Raw genomic sequence first — 26,412 nt, forward strand, 5'->3', positions numbered from 1 at the left:
AGGTATATTTTGCCTGGAGATTAAACACTTCTTGAGCTAAAAATAAAAAGATACCCTGAGAGTCTGTGAGAGGCTCAAAGAGCAGAAAAATACACAGGATCCTTTCACTCCCCTCCCCCTGCCACCCTCCTTCTAGCATTGCTTTTATTTTTTAAAATTAGCGTGATGATTTGCCTGTGTTTTTCCTTTCAATAGTATCACTGTTTCATTGAACCCAAGTGACTGCCTAACAGCCTTCTCCATTGCTGCCAACTTAATGATTTAGAAGCACTCCTCAGATGTGCAAGTGTGGAGGAAGACTCCAAACCCCAGACTGTCTTTTGTCATTCCACATGTATGTAGGAAGATGAAATCAAACACCTTTGTGCTTTAGACCCACCGAGGGATTCTAAAAGAGTATTTGACGACAGCTAGCAACACATTCACAATGTCATTTGTGAAAATCCTCAGGCAGCATGTAAGGCAAATGCACAGGTGGTAAAAGGAGAGACAGCAGTAGCTACCGAGAAAAAAATGTTTCCTCATAACTAGCAGAGATAGGCAAAAGAAAACTAGGTGAAGTCCTATGAAGCTAAACACCTAGCAGTGCATGCAGGGACCGCAAGTTGCTGATTCCCTCCTTTGCCTCCCCCTAATTAGCTGCAGGCCTACTGGTAAATCTTACAACCATAATCAAACCCAGTGTGGAAAACGCTGCATTGGTCTCCCAGCCCCACATGAGAATACACCACCATTTTCAGAAAAAGTCTACAATCTCCACCTGTGTTTTTGTACATGCTGATGAAAACTGTTCTGTAGACAGATGGCACACCAAAACCTTAAGAAATGTATTATGTGTACTGACATTCATGTGATCAAGTTGTTATTACATACATTGATAGGCTAAGCCATGTGCCTAATCAGCATTTTGGAAAGGTACTAAAAGACCAGAACATCTTCCCTCCTAGTAGTCATTATAGTGTACTGAGAGAAAGCCTGTATTCATTTTTTTAATGCTTTATTGAAATGATTTAAACATTTTTTTCATATGAGAACACAGTAAAGGCAATCAATGACAGATTAATTTTATTTTGGATTAACTCTTTGGAAATCTGCCTCCCACTCCATCACTGTGCAATATTCAATGCCACACATTTGTAAAATGTGCTACAAAGCCAGCTTGCTCTAACACAGAAATACTATATACTTTCTGAATTCTCCAGCAGTCTTCCAGTCACAATGAAGTAGCATAAGGTCACAGTTTTTTTTTTTAAGAAAATGTAGCCATGCAATATGCTTCTAAAAGAAGAAAGCTCAACATCAAAAATAACACTTCAGTGCAGTTGTACCAAAAACAGTTGTAAAGAAAAATGTACTGGCAAGAGCTGTGGTTTTAAGATGATGCTTCTCGTCTGCTCCCAGAGAATCTATTATGAAGTTCCATGGTACAATTCCAATTTTCTAAGTGACCTGCAGAATAAAAGATGATTTTGGTATCAGGCACATCAATTTAACATGGACACAGACATTACTTTAAGTCTATAGGAAGTTAAGGTCAAATATCAGATACTAACTTACTGACAAAGATAGATTAGATTAATGTAATTACAAAGGAATTTTCATGGAATTATTCTGATATATTTGGAAATTGAGTTATATTTCCCAACTAAATGCAATATGTGATCCCATATTGGACCTTATACAGAAGGAAAAAAATGCTTAAAAAGAACATTATTGGGTCAATTGACAAAATTGGTGTATAGAGAGTACATTAAATAAAAGTACCAATAATAGATATTCTGAAGTTGCTAACTATTCTATGGTTATTTAAGAGAATTACTTTGTTCTTAAGAAATACACACAGAGGTACATAGAGTAAAGTGGTAGAGTATATATACATAACTTCTAATGGCTCAGAAAAAAATTATATATCTTTATCTATATACAGAGAGACAAAGACAGAATATAATAAAGCTAACAGAACAAAACATTAACCATTCGTGACTGTATAAAAGGAATACGTGGGTTCTTTGTATATTATTCTTGCAAATTTTCTCTAAGTTTGAAATTATTTTTACATTAAAAAGTTATACTTCTCTTAACCAATCCTACCCAAAGCAAATCAGTTTTTGGCCTTTTAGCAGTTATGTATTATGCTTGTAGGATATTATTTTGAATTTCTGATGTATTGCTTTGGATTTAAATTTAAATTGTCCTCTCTCTATGTCTCATTTCCTTTCATGATAGCATGAATTTCTCATGAGTGGTGATAAAGAGAGCGATTATATTATTGCTTGCCACTGTCCTGACACTTTTTTTTTTTTGAGACGGTGTCTCACTCTGTCACCCAGGCTGGAGTGCATGCAGTGGCGGGATCTCGGCTCACTGCAAGCTCCGCCTCCTGGGTTCATGCCATTCTCCTGCCTCAGCCTCCAAGTAGCTGGGACTACAGGCACCACCACGCCCAACTAATTTTTTCTATTTTTTAGTAGAGACGGGGTTTCACCATGTTAGCCAGGATGGTCTTGATCTCCTGACCTCGTGATCCGCCCGCCTCGGCTTCCCAAAGTGCTGGGATTACAGGCGTGAGCCACCATGCCTGGCCTGTCCTGACACTTTTCTAAGCCTTTACACATATAACTTATTTAATGCTTATAACAACCCTATGAGGTAGGTACTATTATGACTTTTTAAAGAGATGAAAAACTAAAGCACAGAGAGATTAGGTAACTCACTCAAGTTATTAAGTGGGTAGCCTGGATTCAAGAAGTATGCTGTATTCTGGCTCTTTAGTATGGTCGTGTTCATTCCAAATTTACTTCCCAGTAATGTGCCCACTACTGACGCTTTCCTAGGACAATGCAATTAAAAAAAAAATCTTTAAAACTGTTTCCTAGCCGGGCGCGGTGGCTCATGCCTGTAATTCCAGCACTTTGGGAGGCTGAGGTGGGTGGATCACGAGGTCAGGAGTTCGAGACCAGGCTGACCAACATGGTGAAACCTCGTCTTTACTAAAAATACAAAAATTAGCCAGGTGTGGTGGTGCACACCCGTAATCCCAGCTACTCAGGAGACTGAGACAGGAGAATCGCTTAAACCCTGGAAGCGGAGGTTGCAGTGAGCCGAGATAACACCACTGCACTCCAGCCTGGGCAACAAAGCAAGACTCTGTCTCAAAAAAAACAAAAAACAAACAAACAAAAAACTGTTTCCCAGAACACTGAGGGTTTTGTTTGTTTGTTTGTTTTGAAACAGAGTCTCGCTCTGTTGCCCAGGCTGGAGTGCGCTGGTGCAATCTCGGCTTAGTACAACCTCTGCCTCCTGGGTTCAAGCAATTCTCATGCCTCAGTCTCCCTAGTAGCTGGGATTATAGGCGTGCACCACCACACCCAGCTAATTTTTGTATTTTTAGTAGAGATGGGGTTTGCCATGTTGTTCAGGCTGGTCTTGAATGCCTGACCTCAAGTAATCTGCCCTCCTTGGCCTCCCAAAGTGCTGGAATTATAGGCATGAGCCATTGTGCCTGGCTGTGATTTTTTTTTTTTTTAATAATTTCCTCTTTTCTCTTACTCTGTGAAGAAATTCAGTGGCTGGAAATAAATAAAAAATTCTGAATAAGGCATTGTTTTATCTTGAGGTTAAAAAAATTGTTCTTCAGCTAAAAGACATATAATATCTACAAGCCAAAAAGGAAAAACAGTAAGCTCAAATATTTAAGATGAAAATCTTCTTCAAATACCAAGCTGTGAAAGCATGTTTTTCATCCATTTAATAAAATACTTATTCCTTTAATATAGAAAGAATTCTAGCAAACCAGTGAGACATACATATATGTATGTTTATATGTATATGTGTAGCAAATATTTAAATACCATAAGAAATATTAACAGTGGTTATTTCTGAAAAGTGGGACAGGGGTGTGAAGAAGAGGGAGTTCTTTTGCTTTTCATTTTATATTTTTTGCCTGGCTTGAAAATTTTACTTATAAGTGTGTACACTATTAAAATTTTTAAAACTAGTTTAAAAGATACATTACCCAAGAGTCGGGCCTGGTGCGGTGGCTCAAGCCTGTAATCCCAGCACTTTGGGAGGCCAAGGCGGGCGGATCGCGAGGTCAGGAGATCGAGACCACGGTGAAACCCCGTCTCTACTAAAAATACAAAAAATTAGCCGGGCGTGGTGGCGGGCGCCTGTAGTCCCAGCTACTCGGGAGGCTGAGGCAGGAGAATGGCATGAACCCGGGAGGTGGAGCTTGCAGTGAGCCAAGATTGAGCCACTGCACTCCAGCCTGGGCGACAGAGCAAGATTCCGTCTCAAAAAAAAAAAAAAAGAGTTGGAAAAAATGCCTAAAGTGCACAAGTAATAAAGTGTGAAAGAAAAAACACAAATGAGTTTTCTGTCGCTTGATTGTTAAGAAAGGGCTTTTCTGGAAGGGATTCATCTCAGGACCTGGGGCCCTACTAAAACATGGGCATTTGTTCTTTTGACACTCCTGGGCTCGCAAGCATCAATCAGCCTATAGAAAGGTCTGGTCCCCAGAACTGAGCCTTTGATCACTATAGACAGGGCACAGAGATTTGAGAACCGTCACCTAAGGACTATTCGCTTACTACCTACTGCCAATTCACTAAATAAAAATTGTTACTGAATCTCTGCTGCCTGCGAAGTACTTTTTTTACATGTGAGAAATACTAAGGAAATAAAAGATATGCTTCCATCAAGAATCGAAAAATCTTTATTGGTTGTGGAAGAAAATATATACAGAACAAAATTATATTTAAAAATAAGATACCAATGAGTAATCTTTAGAGGTAGGTTTTCCTTACATAGGGTCCATTGATGAGGCTTGTGGGGGGTGTCTATAAACCCCTGTTTCAGAGATCTTTTTGTGTGTGTGTGATTAAGTTTAAAGTCTAGATTGTGTGTGTGTGTGTGTGTGTGTGTGATTTTTGGAGTTGTTACTGTTTTTTCATTGTTGTTTTGTTTTGCTCTCTAAAACTTGCTGCTTCCAAACACGTATAAAAAATGACCTCATTTTTCAAATTCTTCAAAAAATTCTTCAGAAACAAAGATATGGTTCTAGAAAGTCTAATACCTTCGGCCGGGCACAGTGGCTCACGCCTGTAATCCCAGCACTTTGGGGGGGCGAGGCAGGAGTTTGAGACCAGCCTGGACAACATGGTGAAACCCCACCTCTACTGAAAATACAAAAATTAGCCGGGTGTGGTGGTGCATACCTGTAATCCCAGCTACTCGGGAGGCTGAGGCAGGAGAATCGCTTGAACTCGGGAAGTGGAGGTTGCAGTAAGCTGAGATTGTGCCATTGCACTCGACTGTGGGTGACAGAGTGAGACTCTGTCTCAAAAAAAAAAAAAAGGAAAAGAAAAAAAGAAAAGAAAATCTAATACCTTCAAATCTTATTATAGCAAATACATTTGAAGGAAAATTGAATATGGTGATAATTTCCCCAAATAGTGCAGTTGTTCTGTTATCAGAATAACATTTATTAAAACCCTGATATGACCAAAGAATTCAATCAGTTCCTAAAGCAGTTGCTATGATAAGGTTACATTTCTAATTAATCAGATATAAGGGACAGAGAAGACAGTTTGCCTCTGAAATCTGAATAAATCCTAAGCCTCATGTAGTCCAGTCTATTCAGAGATTCAATTTAAAAATGCATGGTACAACAGCCAAACTAAATAAAAATAAATTTAAATTGTCACTTGTTTCCTGATGCAAACCCAATCATAAGTCAGTATATCAGTTCTCAAAGTTCCCTTCCCCGTTTTCTACCTTACAGCCTTCCAGCATATCTAACATCTCTCATTCAACAAAACTCTAAAATATCCCAGAATCCCAGACACCCACCCTGTACCACTTTTCTGATTCTCTCCCCGCTCAGCTTTTATTCTGTTGATCAGAGAAGTCTCTCTGACTTCTTAAATTTTCTCTTCACTTTGCACATTACAGCTGAGAGCCCAGAGCTGGAAGAACAAAGAGCCCTCCTCCCTTTCTCCTTTCTTTCCAACCCTGTCCATCTCCGACCATTCTCTGAATTCCGCCACAAATAAATCAGGGATCAGATGGACAGGGGAGGAGCAGGGGAGACTTTAAGCAGGAAAAAAGAAAATTATTATTACTGAGAGAGGGATCAAGGATAGAAACATTTGGGATACAGAAATTAATACAAACTTTCTCCTCAACATGCTTATTTGCATCAACAGAGTAACAGCCAATTAACTTGTGGATAGTATTTTTCAAATGCTGAAAAGATAATAATAGCTAGTATTTATTTGGGGTTTACTCCATGCTAAGCACTGTTCTAACCTTTTAATATGAGTAATCTCAGTTAATCACCCCAACAAGCTTAAGAGGTAGATATCGTTATTCTTCCATTTTGCAGAGGAGGAAACTAAGGCACAGAGAGTTTAAGTATCTTGCCTGATGTCCCATAGCTGGTAAGCAGTCGGCTCTAGATTCAAACCCAGAGCACCTGACTCCAAAGGCTAGACTTTTAACCACGGTATCAGGAAAGTACTCCCAAAATAGCTGGTATCAGTTTGGTCCAATTTACAATTTCACACCTACTTTGTGCTTTGGCTGTGTGTCTGAAAACCTTTGTGATGATTTCCATTGTGTGGCATTTGCTTCCTTTGCAGAGATGCTGGTGGCATTTTTATTTGTTGTTACCTTTCTTGACTTGACACCTACAGACAGATGCAGTAACCATATCTGTATATAAAACTTTTTAAAAAATGTGTCCATCCACAGTTTCATTTAATTTCATTTCACTAATTAATTATTTTTGAGACAGGGTCTCACTTTGTCACTCAGGCTGGAGTGCAGTGGTTCCATCACGGCTCATTGCAGCCTCCACTTCCTGGGCTCTAACAATCCTCCCAACTCAGCCTCCTGAGTAGGTGGGACTAGAGGAGGGTGCCACCATGGCCAGCTATTTTATTTATTTATTTATTTATTTTTGAGATGGAGTTTCACTCTTGTTGCCCAGGCTGGAGTGCAGTGGCGCAATCTCAGCTCACTGCAACCTCTGCCTCCCAGGTTCAAGCGATTATCTCGCCTCAGCCTCCTGAGTAGCTGGGATTACAGGCGCCTACCACCACACCCAGCTAATTTTTGTATTTTTAGTAGAGATAGGGTTTCACCGTGTTGGCCAGGCTGGTCTCAAACTCCTGAACTCAGGTGATCTGCCCGCCTCGGCCTCCCAAAGTGCTGGGATTACAGGCATGAGCCACTGTGCCCGGCTTATTTTTGTAGGGATGAAGTTTCACTAAGTTTCCCAGGCTGGTCTCAAACTTCTGGGCACACAAGAGATCCTTCCAGCCCAGCCTCCCAAAGTGCTGGGATTACCAGTGTGAGCCACCCCATCCAGCCCACTCACAGTTTTAGATCCTTTGCTTTTGGAGTGCTTTGCTCCCATCACCAAAGCATCTGAGAAACAAGACTTCCTTGATTTCAGTAATGGAGGGAAATCAAGCCCTAAGAGCCCCTGGTTCTTTTAAATTCAACCAGACACAGAAATCTAATTCCCATTACAATTTTGACCTTACCTGGTGAGCCTACTTCCTAATTTCCTAGTTTGACTTACATTCCTCTAAGCAGGTGAAAGTAACCAGGCTTACTCTGTTTGCGGGCGTATGCTGCTGCTTTGGGTGCTGTTAACATGGCAAAGGGGTGCAAGGAGAGGCGGAGAGATGAAACTCGGGAAACCTGAAAGGAAAACAGTCCTACTTTTAAAATCTGTCCATCATCTGCAGCATGAACACCTGCTAGTCACAGCATTTGGCCTATTTAATCAACTCAGAATCCTTGAGTCCAATTGTTGAGTACTGTCCAACGGACACACTGTCCACAGTCCGTTGATGGGGCACGTGAAGCATATGAACGTGAACTTGCACACATGGCCTTTTGTTCCTGTACTTGGTTCCCATTTCCTAGAATGCCCTGTCATGCACAGACACTCTTCACATAGTTCCCTTTATAGCCATTTCCTCCTTTTCTGCCTAGAGGCACCTACCTCTCTTTTATCATGTAGCTCAAATATGACCCCTTCCGAGAAATGTATCCTGATGTCCTCCCACACCCACTCTCCCTTGCTGGCACAGTTCCCCCTGCCTACCCAATGCAGAATTGTTGGTTCACTCATCTGGCCCAAAGTCTTTAACAGGCACTTTACAGAGGAAGAAATATATGAATAGTTGTCCATTGGTAATCAGGGGGAATGCAAATTTAAACCACAGTGAAATACCATAATACACTTAACAGACTGACAAAACTGAAAAAGCCAGTATAGATAACCTGCATTGCTGGTAGAAAAAGAATTGGTACAACCATTTTGGAAAGCAATTTAGCTTTATGTAGAGAGTTGAAGATGCTTATACCCATGGCTTAGCAATTTCATTCCTAGGCATATACCATACAGAAACTCTTTTGCCACGCAATGCTTCTTGCTTTTGCAAGAGATAACTTGGCCAGGCGCAGTGGGTCATGCCTGCAATCCCAGCTCTTTGGGAGGCTGAGGCGGGTGAATCATCTGAGGTCAGGAGTTCAAGACCAGCCTGGCCAACATGGCAAAACCCCGCCTCTACTAAAAATACAAAAAAATTAAGCGAGTGTGGTAGTGGATGCCTGTAATCCCAGCTACTCGGGAGGCTGAGGCAGGGGAATTGCTTGAACCCAGGAGGCAGAGGTTGCAGTGAGCCGAGATTGCATCACTGCACTCCAGCCTGGGCAACAAGAGTTAAAACCTCATCTCAAAAAAAAAAAAACAAAACAAAAAAACTCAAGTGCCTGAAATGGAAAAATAGATGACAACATTGTGGTATATTCCTAGAGTGGAATACTGTATGTAGTGAAAAGAAACTATAGCTATGTTAGCTATGTGCAGCAGTATTAATAAGTTTCTGAAACATAATGTTGAATGAAAAAAGAAAGACATTAAATGACACATTTGCTAATATCCTATTTATAAAAACTCAAGGCTGGGTGTGGAGGCTCAAGCGTGTAATCTCAGCACTTTGGGAGGCCAAGGCGGGCAGATCACAAGGTCAGGAGATCGAAACTATCCTGGATAACACTGTGAAAACCCATGTCTACTAAAAATACAAAAAAATTAGCCAGGCATGGTGGTGGGCACCTGTAGTACCAGCTACTTGGGAGGCTGAGGCAGGAGAATGGTGTGAACCCGGGAGGCGGAGCTTGCCGTGAGCCGAGATCGTGCCACTGCACTCCAGCCTGGGCGAGAGAGCGAGACTCCATCTCAAAAAAACAAAAACAAAAACAAAACACCAAAACTCAAAAAATGTGCAAAATTAAACAATATATAGATTAGAGATGCATATGTGGTAAAACTATAAAGAAGTAAAAGATAGTAATCAACACATAATTCAAACTAGTGGTAACCTAGGGCGAAAGGAAGGGTATGAGACAGGAGAGGGTATGCAGAGAGCTTTAAAGCTGTTGATACTGTTCCATTTTACACACTTGGATTTGTTTGTTTGCTTGGTCTTTGTCTTTTAAATATATATTGGTAAGTGTTCATTTGGACACAATTAATATTGAAAGTGTGTTTTCAATCCCTCATTTACTATTATTATTATTAATTTTTGAGACAGGGCCTCACCCTGTCACCCAGGCTGGAGTGCAGTGGCGAGATCTTGGCTCCCAGCAGCCTCCACCTCCCAGGCTCAAATGATCCTCCCATCTCGACCTCCCAAGAAGCAGGGACTGTAGACACACAACACCATGCCTGGCGAATTTTTGTATTTTTTGGTATAGACAGGTTTTTGCCACGTTGCCTAGGTTGGTCTCGAACTCCTGGGCTCAAGTGATTCTCCTGCCTCAGCCTCTTAAAGGGCTGGGATTACAGATACTGCGCCTGGCCAATTCCTCATGATTAAGATCTGTCAATATTGAACTTTTGTTTAAAACATAGGTCCCTCCCCTTATCATGAAAACATTTTAAAATTTCTGCACAATTCAGTCTGAGTCAGCATCCTCCAAAAAGAGAAGATGCTTGGCAAATAACTGGAGTAAGTGTGAGAGGGTGGAAGCCAGGCCTATCACGAAGGGACCAGGTTGCTATCAGGAGGAAGGAGGGTGGTCATCCCGAGTGGGGGCGAACTTGGAAATAACAGCACTAATATGGAAGGTCCCCTGGTGCCACCATCGTGTGCTCGATACGTGCAGTCTCACTGAGTCCTCAGAGTGATCAGGTGTGTTTGGGTAAGTGTAATCATGCCTGTTTAGACATGCCTATTTACATATGGGGAAATTGGGAATCAGAGAGAAATAACTTATCCGAAGACACACAGCTAGCAAGTGACAAAGCTGGGACTGGACATCAGTCTGTTTGCCTGTGACATGCCCTGGACTTGGATGTCAGTTAGGATGGACTCGAATGATAGCCAGTCAGACGCCGGGGTCCGGCTGCATGAAGAAAGAAGGAAAGCAGAGGTTCTAGTGCTGTCTGACCACCTGCCTTTGTCTCTTTCCTCTTTCTGATGTGCTCATTTCCACTCTCTCTGTCTCCCTCTTTCTCCATCAAATGGAGCTGAAGAATATTTTTATTTTTGTTCGATTTGTTGAAGGAAGATTTATGTTCTCTTTTCTTCAGGTTAAAATCGAATAAGACATGGTCGGGCGCAGTGGCTCAGCCTGTAATCCCAGCTCTTTTGGAGGCCGAGGGGGGTGGGTGGATCAGTTGAGGTCAGGAGTTCAAAACCAGCCCTGCCAACGTGGCAAAACCTCGTCTCTATTAAAAATTCAAAAAAAGTAGCCGTGCGCAGTGGCGCGCACCTGTAATTCCAGCTACTCGGGAGGCTGAGGCGAGAGAATCACTTGAACCCGGGGGGGGCGGAGGTTGCAGTGAGCCAAGATCACACCACTGCACTCCAGCCTGCGTGACAGAGTGAGACTCTGTCTTAAAAAAAAAAAAAAAAAGAGTAAGACATTTTATATTTATCCGGGGCTAGTTGTCAATAACTCTCACTTGCGTAAGGTCTTTAGTTGAATTTTTTCTATGAGTCCAGAATCCTCAGCAGAAAAAAGCTCCCTATCAGCAAAAAGCAGTTCCCTCTCAGGAGGTAGAACCCGAGGCTAACAGAGTAGGTGAGCAATCCCGCGCCTATGACTCCTTTCTACCATCAGGTGGCAGCACATAATCCCGGAGAAAGCCATCCAGCCTAGCACAGCACCCATATTGTGTCATGCGGCCAATTCCAGTTGCAGGAAATTCTGCATAATCTGATGAGTATTCAACAGAGTTTTAAGCTTTTGCTTGGGAAGGATTTTAGCTGTTGCTTAGGAGACATTTTATCGGAAGGAATCATTCAGATATATGTAGCAATTAAAGAAGAATCTCTTGCAATATCGTTTTTCTTTAAAAAAAACTCTAGTTAAAACCATTTTTTGAAATTATGTTAAATTCCAAAAGACTCTTTTAAAATAGCTTTACCGTTCAGTCTTTGAAATGCTACATTGCTATCGAGAGGTCCTGCTAATTCCTAATTCAAAATGTGGCAAAAGTCCCTGTGTGCAGCTGATGTGTAGCTCCAAGAGTAAGGCCTGAACTGGCGTTCTGGAGGCGGGGAGCTTGTGAGGCTCACGGGGCAGATCCTCAGGCTCTTAGGCTCTTGTATTGGTAATTCAAATTACGCCCTCTGTGATCACTGGTTGTCCAAAAGAGGCAAAGTTTACATTGTGTTAATAATACACGTGGATGCTTGATTAGCTATTTAATTTTTGAATATTTAGAGCAGTGGTTCTCAATCTCATGTGATTTTGCCTCCCTGGGGACATTTGGCAAAGTCTAGAGACTTTTTTTTTTTTTTTTTTTTTTTTTGAGATGGAGTCTCCCTCTGTTGCCCAAGCTGGAGTGCAGTGGCACTATCTCCACTCACTGCCACCTCTGCCTCCTGGGTTCAAGCAATTCTCCTGACTCAGCCTCCTGAGTAGCTGGGATTACAGGAGCCCACCACCACACCCGGCTAATTTTTGTATTTTTAGTAGAGATGGGGTTTCACCATGTTGGCCAGGCTGGTCTCGAACTCCTGCCCTCAAGTGATCCGCCCGCCTCGGCCTCCCAAAGTGCTGGGATTACTGGTGTGAGCCACGGCACCCGGCCGACATTTTTGTCACAACTGGCGAGAAGCTCCTTGCATCTAATGGGCAGAGGCCAAGGATGCTGTGAAACATCCCACAATGCACAGGACAGCCCCAGAACTCCATTCCCTGAGTAGCAGAACTTTAATTAAAGCTATTATTTGGAGGTTACCGTGGGCCAAACACTAAGGGCTTCATTGATTCTAACTTACTTCATTCCCACGACAACCCCATCTTTGCATCCCTGTTTTTACAAATGAAATTGAGAATTATAGAGGTTAGAACGTTTGCCCAGGATTATTCTGCTTGTAACTGTGGAGCTGGGATTCAAACCCAGGAGGCCAGGCTTTGGAATCCTAGTGCTTAACATTACACAACCTGCCTCTCAGATAATATATCTCTATATATACTATATATACATATGTATACATATGTGTATATATACACATCTGTGTATACATATATCTATATACGTATATGTATACATATGTATATAGTATATATATGTGTATTATATCTGTATATATGTATATATGTATACATATACATTTCTGTATATATGTATACATATGTATACAGATATGTATACAGATCTGTATACATATATAGTAGTATAGTAATCAATGGCTCGATTTTATATATATACACACATATATATTATATATAGTGTGTGCATATATATGTGTATATGTAATATACATTATATTGTATATTATAATATATATAATCGAGCCATCATTCACATCACATAGCAATAAACAAAATACAACCGGCCAGACGTGGTGGCTCACGCCTGTAATCCCATCACTTTGGGAGGCTGAGGTGGGTGGATCACCTGAGATCAGGAGTTCGAGAACAGCCTGACCAACATGGCGAAACCCCATCTCTACTAAAAATACAAAATTAGCCAGGCGTGGTAACGCATGCCTGTAATTCCAGCTACTCAGGAGGCTGAGGCAGGAGAATCACTTGAACCCAGGAGGCGTAGGTTGCAATGAGCTGAGATTGCACCACTGCACTCCAGCCTGGGCAATAATAGGGAAATTCCGTCTCAAGAAAAAAACAAACAAACAAACAAAAACTAAAACACAAAACAAATACAAGCCTTTAAAGAAAAGTCAGCCTCTGTGATAATATTATTTCTTTCTGTTTAGAGCTGGTTATTGTCACTGATTGTGAGAATGGGGACTATGTGTCACTGAACAGAGAAGGTGCTGAACAAAGGCTCTTTAATGAATAAATGAGTGATCAGATGGATAGAGATTGGTTGGTCCACTTCTACATGGCCTGTCTTCCCCTTCTAGCACCTTTATTTATTTATTTATTTATTTATTTTTTATTTTTTTTGAGACAGAGTTTTGCTCTGTTGCTCAGGCTGGAGTGCAGTGGCACAATCTGGGCTCACTGCAACCTCTGCCTCCCAGGATATCCTGCCTCAGCCTCCCAAGTAGCTGAGATTACAGGCATGCACCACCATGCCCCGCTAATTTTTTGTGTTTTTAGTAGAGATAAGATTTCACCATGTTGGCCAGGCTGGTCTCAAACTCCTGACCTCAGGTGATCCACCCACCTCTGCCTCCTAAAGTGCTGGTATTACAGGCATGAGCTACGGCGCCCGGCCTTCTAGCAACTTTAAATTAACCTGATTTATCTGAGCTACTCAGACACCCATGTTTGCAAACCTTCTTGACTGATAACCCAGCCAAACCTGGAGGGGTCCACAGTGCCATCCTCTCTAGGATGTGTTTTTCCATATTAGTCTTTTAGCCATGTGAGTTGGGACCAACTAGTCAGATGTGCTGATGCCTTTCTAGACCTCTCCCAGGTACCAGAAGATGACAGGGAGAAAACAGTGGCTGAAACAGAAGGGTTTGGGGCTCATGCTTGTATGTATATGTGCTGAGGGGTAGGGGAAAAGGAGAAAGGGCAGCCTAGAAGGCAGAAAGCTGCAGAAAAAGACAAGCAGGAAAAAAGCAGTATGATTTGCTTGGCTATCCAAGGAACACAGAGAGCTGAGTTTTCTTTGAAAACCAAGAACAGCTTGATCTCTGAGGAGTGTCAGGCCTGGGGTGGCTTATATCTCAAACAAGGTAAGCTCCAATATAGGATATAAGATCTATAAGAAAAGTAATCTTGGCTGGGTGTGGTGATGCGTGCCTGTAATACCAGCATTAGGGGAGGCCAAGGTGGGAGGATTGCTCGAGCCCAGGAGTTCAAGACCAGCCTGTGGAACATAGGGAGACCCCCATCCCTAAAATTTTTTTTTTAATTGTTTTTTGAGATGGAGTTTCTGCTCTTGTTGCCCAGGCTGGAGTGCAGTGGCATGATCTCAGCTCACTGCAACCTCTGTCTTCCGGGTTCAAGAGATTCTCCTGCCTCAGCCTCCCCAGTAGTTGGGATTACAGGCGACCGCCAACACACCTGGCAAATTTTTTGTATTTTTAGTAGAGTTGGGGTTTCACCATGTTGGCCAGGCTAGTCTCAAACTCCTGACCTCAGGTGATCCACCCACCTTGGCCTCCCAAAGTGCTGGGATTACAGGCATGAACCACTGCAAACGGCCTACAAAAAAGTTTTTAAAAAGTTATCTTGTCTGACTTGCTCACCACTGTATCCCCTGCACCTACAATTATACTGAATGAACAGATGAATGAATGAATGAGTGAGTGAATGAATGAAGTGAGTTGAAACTAGAGGGATCAGAGAGAAAGTTCTAATTTTCACAATGATCAAGGGCATTCGAGTCTCAGGACTACAGTCAGGTTACATATGGATTAAAGTGATAGGAAAGTTGGTTTCAGTGTAAACACTTGACTTCTAAGGTGGACCTGGTGGGCTCTTGAACTCTACATGATCCCACTGCTTGCACAATGACCTGCAGTAAAAGAACAAGGGAGGCAGGCATTCCTGTGGCCACAGCCCTGCCCCTGCCCTGCCCTCCCTTCTGAATCCAGGTGGGGGCAGGGAAAGCCACAGTGTGAGCAGAAGACCTGGGCTTGAGGGCGTTGGTGCCCCCCTTCCCCCCTCCCACTGCATGGCCCTCGCCACCTCACCTTCCCTTTCCTCTTCCCTCTTCTGGAGGTATCCAAAGGCGAAGGGATCAGTAGTTCACCTCTAAATGGCAGTTCATATTTAAATGTTTACTTAATGTTCATACATTTACAAGTGGCAAAAATGGAAGTGGTCTTAAAAATTATTCAGAACACCCTTTTTTTTTTTAAAGATCAGTCATATGGAGGCCCGAAAGGGGAAAGGGACGCATCTAGGGTTTCATAGTAGTGGAGTCAGAACTCAAACCCAGGTCTCTGAACTCCCAGGTCATTGCTGCTTCTACTGTTAATGATTTCAAAGTAGTTTCATGGGAGGAGCTGAGAGTGGAGTTCACACCTATAGTCCAGCTACTTAGGAGGCTGAGGCCAGGATTTCGAGGATTACTGGGTCCCAGCAATTTGAGACCAGTAGTGAGACCCGTCTTTAAAAAAAGTAGTAGTGTTGTGGGAAAGGAAGACGTATCAGCAGTAAACTAGGGAATTTGTCATGAGAATGAGCCTTGTGGATCTTGTCCTAGTTCTAGAAGATATAGTACATCATAGAAGGGAACTGTGTGGACCTACCAGATCTACATTACAAAAAGTGTAAGTGAAAAATTACATTTATTAGAAACAGAGCAGAGGTTGGCATGGTGGCTCATACCTGTACTCCAGTACTTTAGGAGGCCAAGGCAAGCAGATCACTTGAGGCCAAGAGTTTGAGACCAGCCTGGTCAACATGGCAAAACCCCATCTCTACCAAAAAATACAAAAATTAGCCGGGTGTGGTGGTGCATGCCTGTAGTCCCAGCTACTCAGGAGGCTGACGCACGAGAATTCCTTGAACCCAGGAGGCAGAGGTGCAGTGAGCCGAGATCGCACCACTATATTCCAGCCAGAGTGACAGAGTGAGACTCTGTCTCAAAAAAAAAAAAAAAACAAAACCACAACAGAGTAAAGTTTGGCCCCCAAGCCTGGTACTCATTGCTGCCCCTTCTCAGCCGTACACAAGATACATTTGTTATTACTGCATGGTCTTTTACATATGAAAGGCATTTCACACACATGTTATTCAAGTAAGAAATGGTTATGTCTGGTTTTGTACATTTTGATGTAAAACTGTTATTTCATAATTGATGTCTGAAAATACAACATTATACATTTATACACTAAATAAACTCTCTCTAAAAATCCCTTCTATTGACAATCCCAGGTCACCCTTACCTTGATGGTACCAGAATCGGCAGAAGAATCAGCCCCATAAATTTTAAAGACTTCCTCAATCGGGATACTGTTCTGTTAAACAACAACAGCAATAACAAAGTATGATCATACCATGGCTTTTCTTTTATTATAAAACAAAGCTAATATAGCTCCAGTATGTCTAAAACTGTGCTTGGGTATCATAAGTACTAAATACAGTAAATAACTTCTGATCAATGGATAAATCAGTTTTCCAGATACCAATTAGTTATGTCGCTCATTCTTTTCTTTTTTCTTTGCCTCTTAAATAAATGTTTTCACATACAGTGTAGAAGTTAGTCTTTGTATTACTTTAAAAAATGAAACATTTACTATTAGTAACTCTTAAACATTTAGAAACATTGGTTGAATAATAATGTAAATATTCATTACTGTAAAAATGCTCAGAGTAGATATGAAATATTCATATAGGCAGATAGTATTCTTTTCCTTACCATTAAGATTCCAGCATAAGATGATAAAATCATAGCTTCTCGTTCTCTACGATTTGGATATATGGGTCTGCCATGGAATGGTATTTTCCTAATGGGGAATAGGAAATACACGTGGAAGATTTATTCTTGTTCTTTCTGATGCCTGCTAAGGTTGTGATGATAATCGATAAGTAATCTGCAATGGCTGTGTGCTATCTGCTTATTTATATTAATAAAATTGATGTGATTGTTCCTCCATTGGTGAAATCCACACTTTGAATTTTTAATCTTCCAATAATGGTGATGAATTTGGCCTCATCTATCCATGTTTTCACAGCAATCAAAGATTGGCAGACTGGCCACTGTGGTGGATGTTTATGGTTTTGCAAACCATTATCCTTTCCCCTTCTTGTGACAATTTGCTTTGGGGGAACTACCTAACCCCACTGTAAGCCTATATGCTTCTAGGGAAGCTGACTACACCCCTAGATTCCAAAGATGAAAAACACACTGTGGACTGAGCTGTCAGTGTATTCCACCTCCCCTGCGCTGCCACTGTCCAACCCTAGACAAGCCAGGTAACAGCCACTGAGACACAATTGTGTGATTAACAAAATATATATCCACCCTTCCCCGATAATGAAATGGGCTGAAACTAGGAATGGTGTTCACCCTGAGGAAATGGAGTCAGGAGGTAGATCCAGATGACATTGTTTGAGTTTTGAATTAAACCATGCCTAACACAGTCCTACCCATGGACTTTTCAGATACAAGGGCAATAAAATCTACTCCCCAGCTTTTTTTGCTTAAGGCTGTTCAAATTGGATTTTCAATTGGATTTTCAAATTGGTCATTACAGCTAAACCCTAACTGTTACAACTCTCTAGGATCAGGTGTGTAGTCCAGAGCCATTGAGTAGAAAAAAAATAACAGGCCTCCAGAATAAGCTATTTGATCCTGTCCTCATTAGTTCTGTGTTCTTACCAATTGAGTGAGTCTGCCTGAACACTCCCTATACATGACAGAAAATGCTGGTAATCCCAGAAAGAAAATTATTCTGCGCTTCAAACAGCTCAGCTCAGATACATGTCTGCCTAAATGCTTAAGAATTTGTTTGGTAGTCCTTAGGAAAAGGTTACAGTCTTTACCCATAGAACTGACTGTTTTAAATCATGGCATGTACATAGTAAAGCAGTCATGTTTCTAAGACAGAGCATTCTTTATTTTTGAGATGGAGTCTCACTCTGTTGCCCAGGCTGGAGTGAAGTGGCACAATCTTGGCTCACTGCAACCTCTGCCTCCTGGGTTCAAGTGATTCTCCTCTCCTGCCTCAGCCTCCTGAGTACAGGTGTGCGCCACCACGCTAGGCGAATTTTTGTATTTTTAATAGAGGCGAGGTTTTACCATATTGTCCAGGTTGGTCTTGAACTCCTGGCTTCAAGTAATGAGTCTGCCTCAGCCTCCCAGAGTGCTGGGATTACAGGCCTGAGCCACCGCGCCTGGCCCCTTAAGACACAACATTCTGTGCAAGAAAGTCTTTCATCTCACAGAAGTCAATTAGTATAGAGATGCAAAACATGGAAACATGTAACTTCTTCAAGTTGGCAACTGTTCAGGTTCCTCAGGTGTCTCGTTGAAGAGGGATATTCACCCAGTAGTGTTTTCAAATCAAAGTGCCTCATGATGGAAGATGTTAGGGCTGGAACTTCCTCTATCGTTAATCATAGGCACAAATTAAAGAGGAAAGCAACAAACCTACTTCAACTTACAGTTCCTCCCACTCCAGCCAAGTTAAGTCTTCTGAGGGATCCAGCCATTGCAAAGCAACACTGATGGCCAAGTCATAGTGTGCCTGGGAGCAGGAAGCACAGAGAGCAAAGAAACAGGCTTAGACATTGGCTGAAGTACTCCCTGGACCCAGTGACAATGGGACTGCTAAGCCTATTCTAGTCTGTCATGTCCAAAATGGGAAGGATCATTAGCTTTAATAACCTGATGCTCGGCCAGATTTTTTTTTTTTTTTCTCAGACCTCGCCTCACAGGGATGAATCAGCTAGAAATATTTTGGGATCTTGAGACATTAAATTTATTTCCCACTAGAGCAGTTATCTGATTTCTGTGATTTGGAAAAGAAAGGAGAGATCAGTGAAGAATAATAAACTTGGAATCAGAAAATCTGGGCTCAAATCTAGGTATTGCCAACAACTCACGGAATATCCTTAGGTGAGTAACTGATGCTTTCTGGGCCTCAGTTTCCCTAAATTTTAACATAGTAAAAGGTAAGGGTGGGGGAACAGGGCTGCAGGGAACAATTTCTGATTCTGTGAGTAGAATGTCAGAAATGTGCTTCCAGGGGTACAGGGGCAGTGTGGTGGGAATTTGGAGGGATGGGCCGTTTTATGTCTACCTGGGGAGATAGCTAGAATCCCAAGAAGCTTCAGAGAGGGAAGCTTCATTGGAGCCGGGGCTTGTGGGATGAGAATGTCTACAGATGGGGAAGGAAATCACAGGTAGAGGAACTAGCATGAGGCAAGGACGGAGCGGGCGGGGAAGGGGGTAGACCTGAGTAAGTGACTTGCTGAGAGTTTCACACGCACGTATAGTAAAAAGCTGAGAACCAATGCGGAGGCTTATTTTTATCATGGTGACCACCTTTTCCTAGTAATTCCTAAGAGTTCTTGTTCAGTAAGCATATTTACCATTTGTCTATCAAAATATTCCTTCTCTCCTTTCAGTCCCCACACACAGAAAAGGGAAGATTGGTTTTGTTTTTAATTTTTGTAGAGGCGTTCTGAAGTTTTAACATTTTTAAACGGTGGAGTTATTTCTTCCAGGGACTGAACCAAACTGAACAGTGAACCTAAATGAATAAATAAACAGGAAGAATGGGACCATGACCAAATGTTGCAACCGGATCCAAAGTTTGATGCCTTGGCATCACTTGTTTGGTCATTTGAAATGCAAATTCCTAGGCCGCGGGGGCGCCCCCCTCACCCCCGCCCCCCTTCACCTCCTGAATCAAAACAGCCTTGTAATACGACCTCATTAAAGTTTGAGAAGCACTGCTCTAATCTACTTAATTTCTCTGTTTAATATGTGTACACAGAGAATAAGGCTTAACTATTTCCTTAGCTCCAGGGTAGTTTTGAAAGCCAGTGAGCCTGGCTCTACTTTAGTCGGAGAAGAAGAGGAGAGGGGAGTGGAGGGAGAGAGTCTTTTTTATTAGTGTAAGGATAGTAAATGGGCAGTGAAAAAACTGAGGGTTTGCTAATTTCTTTTGAGTTAGATCTTTATATGGTTTCTTCCTTAATTTCTGTGATGTGAACTTTCAGATCCTGAGTCTGGGCTTCGAAATAAATAACACCAAGGATTTTTAGGGTTACTTAATTTATTTGGTTTTCTCTCACTAATGCAAATGGTAAAGAAATTATTTTGAGAACTACATGATAGCTAATTTTGTCAAACTCTTAACTCCACAGATGTAACATTTTGCCTGGCATTAATTTTGCTTTTTAATCTTCTTTCCTAATAGCAAATAACTCTCATGATTTTTATTTTCTCATTCTCTTTGCTTTCTGGTTAGTGGGTTGAAATGACCATATGAACAATCTCAGGGTGAGGGGAAGATGAGGAAGAGGACATTTGGGGGATGGGTGTCAATATTAGCCTTGTTTATTGTATAAATAAGATCCTTTTTCTGTCTCTTTAATACACATATAACACAAATATGACTCGCATCAGCGTGCCTTTCTTTACCATATCATCTAGAAAGGTGAGTTGTCGTCTTCCTTTTGGGTCAAATTCATTTTCCCGAAGTCTGATGCCAATATAATCTCCCCTTAAAAGCAAGAGAGCAGCATTGAACCATTGGAGTGACACGGGCTCAGTGTGCAGAAAAAGGCTTTTTTTTTCCCATCCCTCCCTCCCCCACCAAAATACAAGAGAATTTGCTGATGCTCTGGTAGCTGAGTTAATATTCGGTTTTGGTTTACATGATAATTCTACAATGCTGCAGTTTAAAATGTCTAACCATAATTAACTGAAATAACATTTATCTAAAAATTAAACTCAATTGGAACAGAATTTACAGGAAAGCAAGGAATATGCTAAATACCCACACACAGAAATGGTTTTACAAGACCAAAAGGATTGAGACACACTGTTTAAAATAATCATTTGCTTCCCGTGTTAAATTCAAGCAGTATGTCCAAAGTTGATACATTCCAGATATATAAAATTCTGTAGGTAAGTATTCTTTTGCCGTAAGGCTTTTTCTCTTTAGAATGCAAATACCCTTAGGAGGAGGAATGCATAAAAACTTATTAGTGATGCCACTTTAGTTTATCCTTAGTGGATCCCTTCCTAACAGTGACTTTTAATAAAAGAAGGTAAAATAAGCACCATGAGGAGAGAAGAGAGAAAGGTGCTACCCTGGGAATGTGACAGAGAAAAAATAGGTGCAGGAAAAGAAGGACTATGGCATCTCCCAGGTTGATTTCGGCACATCTCAATTTTACATAAGGTGGAGAATAAGTTTATTTCTGGCTTCTAAAAGCTTTTCTTCTGAGTCATTAAGCTTAACTAGATTGATAAAAATTCTTAAATTTCTGCCGAAATTTCAGGATACTTTAAAGTAGCCTAAATGTATTCTTTGGATATAAACTTGTATTTATATCACTTTTGAAATTCCAATTATTTGGATGAGATATGTGGAAGAGTTGGCATTCCTGATCATGGTTTGTTCTTTACTATTCTATTGGCCTCTAACATATAACACAAATATGACTCGCATCAGCATGTCTTTCTTTACCATATCATCTAGAAAGGTAAGTTCCCTTCTTCCTTTTGGGTCAAATTCATTTTCCTGAAGTCTGATGCCAATATAATCTCTGCTTAAAAGCAAGAGATGAATATGAATTCACACATATGTGCATACACATATATGTGTACACGTGTACTATATATGAATTCACATATATGTGTATACATGTATATATGTACATATATGTATATTCATAGTTTCTTCTAGTATTTCTTAAGGGCTTGTTAAAATAAAATTATCTTAGAAGGCTGAGAAAAGATATTTGATGGGGATGGTGATAAGCTCTTTGATGAAAAGGCTATTACTGTTGTGTCTATAACACATATGACATAGAACATAATCTTTCTTTTTTCTTTTTATATGGTTTGTGATCTTTCACCAACATTTGTTAAGTACAAGTCAAAGAAACACTGCCATGGGAGGAAAACATTTCTTTCACAGGAAACTTGATGTTTTCTGTGTTCGTTTTTAAAATGTTCAGATGTAAAGAAAAAGGAGATGAATTTCTTAGTTGATAAGGCTGACAATAAAAGAGGCAGAGCAGAGGCTGCAATTTAGATTCTGGGCCCTTTCAGGAATCTCTCTTATACCTTTTACCAGCAGGGCCAGCCCCTTTCAACGGTGTATCTTGCCTACACAGGCTGACTGGGACATAGGCTCAGCTCTCAGGCTCTAGAATGTGGATGCCTCGGATGTGCAGGCTGCCAGCAGAAACATCCTCCCAAGTGTTTCAGCATCCTGCCTCGCACCACATGTGAGGCCTCCCTGGCAGGAAACCGAGAGAGGCCAGATCATCCTCTGGTTTTCTCCTACCATGCAGAAATAGATTCTTAGATTTTTACCCGCTGCCAATACCCAAGCCATCTATGACATGAAATCCACCGAATGCCAAGTGTCATAAATGAAAGTTATTCTCAGTCATACTTACAAGAGCTTTTTCATTTCCTTCTTTATGAGCCTTCTTTCCATGTTAAAGGCTTAGCCAGCTGAGCAGGTATCTGCAGCTAACACTACACTTAGACCCAGCTTCTCTGAGTCTAGAGGCTACAGCAGCAAATCAGAGAGAATATGAGTTAGGGATGCTATCACTCCAAATACCAGTCATGGAGTCCTAGGCTCTGGAAGGGATCTGAGGGAGCACCTCATTCAGGCCTCTTACTCGGCAGGTTCAGGGTCAAAAAGCCACCTGGAGGCTCATGCACTGTACTTTTGTGTTTATTTGACACCTTTTATTCCTTCCAAATTTTTCCAACACTTATTTACTTAATTTACTCTTCCTTGCAATAATCTAGCAAGTAAAACCAAAATGGTTTGTGTAATAGCTGATGAGACTATTCGGGCAGAACCATCCAAACTAGATGGATGTGATCCATCTAGATCTGAATGTGTTTGGGTTTTTCTGTGAGCATTCAACTCCCACTGAGTTCACCCTGGCTCAGTGGCTCATAATGGAGTTTTCCATAGAATCCATCTACACTCTCCTATTGCCAGGAGATCCTTGAAAGAAAATATGGTTATGGGAAATATGTCTTCAATTCCCACCCCCACATTGAACCAGAGATTGAAGATCAGGTGATGGGGTCAAAAGGAGTCTGAAGTCACCAAAAAGGAGTCTATAGAAAATCATCACTATTGAATGGGGTACTCAGGGAGAGGTATAAATAGGATATCAACTCTATTTGTGATGTTTTATTTATTTTTAAATTTATTTTATGGTTGGGCCTCTATGATCAAATAGTTGTTCAAACTTTATCCTGGATGTTTCTGGTGTTTTTTTTTTTAATGAGATTATCATTTAAATCAGTGGACTTTGAAAGCAGATTGCCCTCTATCTGAGTGAGCCTTTTCCAATCAGTCGAAAGCCTTGATAGAACAAAAGACTGACCTCCCCCATGCAAGAAGGAATCTGCCAGTAGGCAGCCTTTGGATTCAAACTGCAACTCTTCCCTGAGTCTGCGGGCAGCTGGCCTCCTCTATCAGATTTTGGACTGGCCAAGACTCCACAATCATGTGAGCCAATTCTGTAAAATCAAAATATTTGAGTGAAAGAGATGGTTAAGCCTATACTGCACCGTGTGTGTGTGTGTGTGTGTGTGTGTGTGTATCCACACACATCCTGTCAGTTCAATTTCTCTGAGGAACCCTAATACTCAAATATAACAAAATGTTAATAGTTGTTGACTCTGGAATTCTAAGTCCATGGATGTTCATTATACTACCCTTTGTACTTTTAAAATTGTACGTATATTTAAATCACTACTCTAAAGATGATTGGAAAACAAACTTTAGAAACGGTTTTTTGAAAATGGTACCATATAAATACTAAGCTTCACTTGATTCAGCTCTACCAACAGTAAGCAGAGAGCCAACAGGATGGCGCTGATCTAAATGAATGCTTCCCTAGGCCACCTTCATTATTTTGGATTTTTTTTTTTTTGAGACGGAGTCTCGGTCTGTCACCAGGCTGGAGTGCAGTGGCACAATTTCGGTTCACTGCAACCTCTGCCTCCTGGGTTCAAGTGATTCTCCTGCCTCAGCCTCCCAAGTAGCTGGGACTACAGGTGCACGCCACCAAGCCCAGCTAATTGTTTTGTACTTTTAGTAGAGACCGGGTGGTGTCATCATATTGGCCAGGATGGTCTCCATCTCCTGACCTTGTAATCACCTGCCTCAGCCTCCCAAAGTGCTGGGATTACAGGCGTGAGCCACCGTGCCCAGCCATTTTGGATCATTCTTGCTGCTGCTACATCTGCTTTAGTTTTTGGGGAGTGGATGGGATGTGGATAAGATGAAAGTGGGGAAGAAAGTAAGAGCATTTCACAGGAAATTGATTAAGTATCAAGACAATAATATTGCTCCCTACAGAGTCAATGGGGAGAGGATGCAGCAAGCCATAGAGGTGGCCCTATTGCCTAGAGAAGAGAGAGCACTGGACCCAGGAAAGCCACACTCATTGATGTGGCTGTGCGTCTTCTGCTTCCCAGCCTCAGGTGTTATCCAAAAAAGATGGGCCTGGTTAACATTGCCAAGAGCACTTGTTACCCTAACATTCTGTAACTCTATAAAGTCTGGCATGCATTAAAATTCTTCTGATTCAATAATTTGGAAAAACATTTGTTGCTAGACTATTTGGCCTATCTCAATTCCTTGGCAGGGAGTAAGGCACACTTAGCATGTGCTTTAATCCATTCTTGTCTTGTAATTCTGAGAAAGCCCTTTGAGTTTCAGATTTACAAGTTATAATATTTGCATTGCTTCGTTGTTATGACAGCTTCGTCTTAGATCATCCCTCATCCTCCCCATCCCCTGCCCCCACCACCGCCATTCAATATGGTATAATATGCAAAGGTTTCAGTCTTTGAAATATGAGTATGTCCCACTCCCAAACCACTAAACTGTAGGTCAGAAGACCCTGTGAGGCCACCAACTAGCTGTGCACCTTGAACAAATTAATTTGCCTATGTTTTTTCATTTCTTCCTCTGTAAAACAAGCGTTGAATGATTGGAGAGGTCCCTTACAGCTGTGGAAGTCAGTGATTTATATGCATTTAGTAGCTACGCCTAGTCTAAAGAAGGCCATTTGCATGGATTCTAATTCAGCTAGATTTGAATTCTGCCAGTTATCCCTCTTCTCTGTCTATAGAGCTCTAAAGAAAACAAGACCGCTGTGTGTTTTGTGTGTGGCTGAAAGCACACACAAAAGAGGTACTGGAAAGATGTCAGCTGTCTCAGGCTTTAGCTGTTTCATAGAAACAATTCCCTAGAAGTCAGAGCCCCCAAATTCTATAGGAATATCATTTCCTGGAGAATATCTGCACATTCCATGCAGGTTCCCTGCTGCACACCTGCAATCGTGGTACAGGTCTCTTGGGCTGTTCTATTAAGTGCCTGCTCTTAACAAATTCCCCTTTGAGAATCGCTCACCAACCGGAGACTGGTTCCAGTGCTTTTGTTCTTTCTCTGCTTCTGGAGGCATGCTGAAGCATCCGCGCATCTCAGACTGGTGCTCACAGACATCAGGAACACATGCTTTTTCCTGGTTGCTAGGAAACAGTGAATGAATTAAAATCATTTGTTTTAAAAATACACTCCCCTACGCCCACCCCCATTAAGGGTTGAGGGAGGGTGGAAAGTCATATATTTGGGACAGGATTGTGATCCTGGCCTGAAGTTCACATGTCTTTTTACCTGAGTAGGCTTATGTTTCCCATCTAAATGATTAATTGAAAAACCAAGAGGATGGGAGGAGTTTACCTTCCTCAGAGTTTTTTATAGCATTTGGCTGCAGACATAGGAATCAATTGACTAAGCAAGGATTGCTGGGGAAGCTAGTGAAACTCTGGCTCCTACATACTTAGGGTGCCCCAAAGTACCCAATGACCCAAAGATCATTCTACTCGATGAATGTCAACACAAAACAGTGGCAATCCTGAAGAAACATCACCTGGGTTCAAGCTATCACCATCTTTCTAATTATAGATGAGATCCCTTTCATGTGCGTCTGTGTGAAGAGACCACCAAACAGGCTTTGTGTGAGCAACATGGCTGTTTATTTCAACTGGGTGCAGGCGGGCTGAGTCCGAAAAGAGAGTCAGCAAAGGGTGGTGGATTATCATTAGTTCTTATAGGTTTTGGGATAGGCGGTGAAGTTAAGAGCAATGTTTTGCGGGCAGGGGGTGGATCTCACAAAGTACATTCTCAAGGGTGGGGAGAATTACAAACAACCTTCTTAAAGGTGGGGTAGATTACAAAGTACCTGCTTAAGCGGGGGGAGATTACAAAG

The 26,412-nt window shown here is 41.6% G+C and overlaps 1 protein-coding gene across 13 annotated transcripts; it reads right to left on the minus strand.

The window, feature by feature from the left end:
• Positions 1-1,039: 1,039 nt before the first annotated feature.
• Positions 1,040-25,887, minus strand: C13H2orf80 (chromosome 13 C2orf80 homolog). Of its 13 annotated transcripts, none has more exons than XR_008624574.2 (12): positions 25,818-25,886; positions 25,558-25,672; positions 20,564-20,645; positions 18,577-18,659; positions 16,829-16,916; positions 16,356-16,427; positions 7,623-7,710; positions 6,571-6,689; positions 5,217-5,334; positions 4,016-4,129; positions 2,715-2,830; positions 1,040-1,449 (listed from the first exon to the last, which is right to left on the minus strand). XR_008624574.2 is itself a non-coding variant. In XM_055109029.2 (12 exons), exons 3-12 carry the CDS (start codon positions 22,596-22,598, stop codon positions 1,373-1,375), a joined length of 888 nt encoding a protein of 295 aa, XP_054965004.1. In that variant the 5' UTR covers positions 22,599-22,673; positions 25,558-25,672; positions 25,818-25,844; the 3' UTR covers positions 1,040-1,372. The 13 variants fall into 13 exon arrangements, 11 of the variants coding, with proteins under 11 accessions (XP_054965004.1, XP_054965005.1, XP_054965006.1 ...); XM_055109029.2 differs by lacking the exon at positions 4,016-4,129 and adding an exon at positions 22,558-22,673 and having other exon boundaries at positions 5,217-5,338; positions 25,818-25,844; XM_055109030.2 differs by lacking the exon at positions 4,016-4,129 and adding an exon at positions 22,558-22,673 and having other exon boundaries at positions 5,217-5,338; positions 25,554-25,672; positions 25,818-25,838.
• Positions 25,888-26,412: the final 525 nt, after the last annotated feature.

Source organism: Pan paniscus, chromosome 13, assembly GCF_029289425.2.
Source record: "Pan paniscus chromosome 13, NHGRI_mPanPan1-v2.0_pri, whole genome shotgun sequence".
NCBI classification, from domain to species: domain Eukaryota; kingdom Metazoa; phylum Chordata; class Mammalia; order Primates; family Hominidae; genus Pan; species Pan paniscus.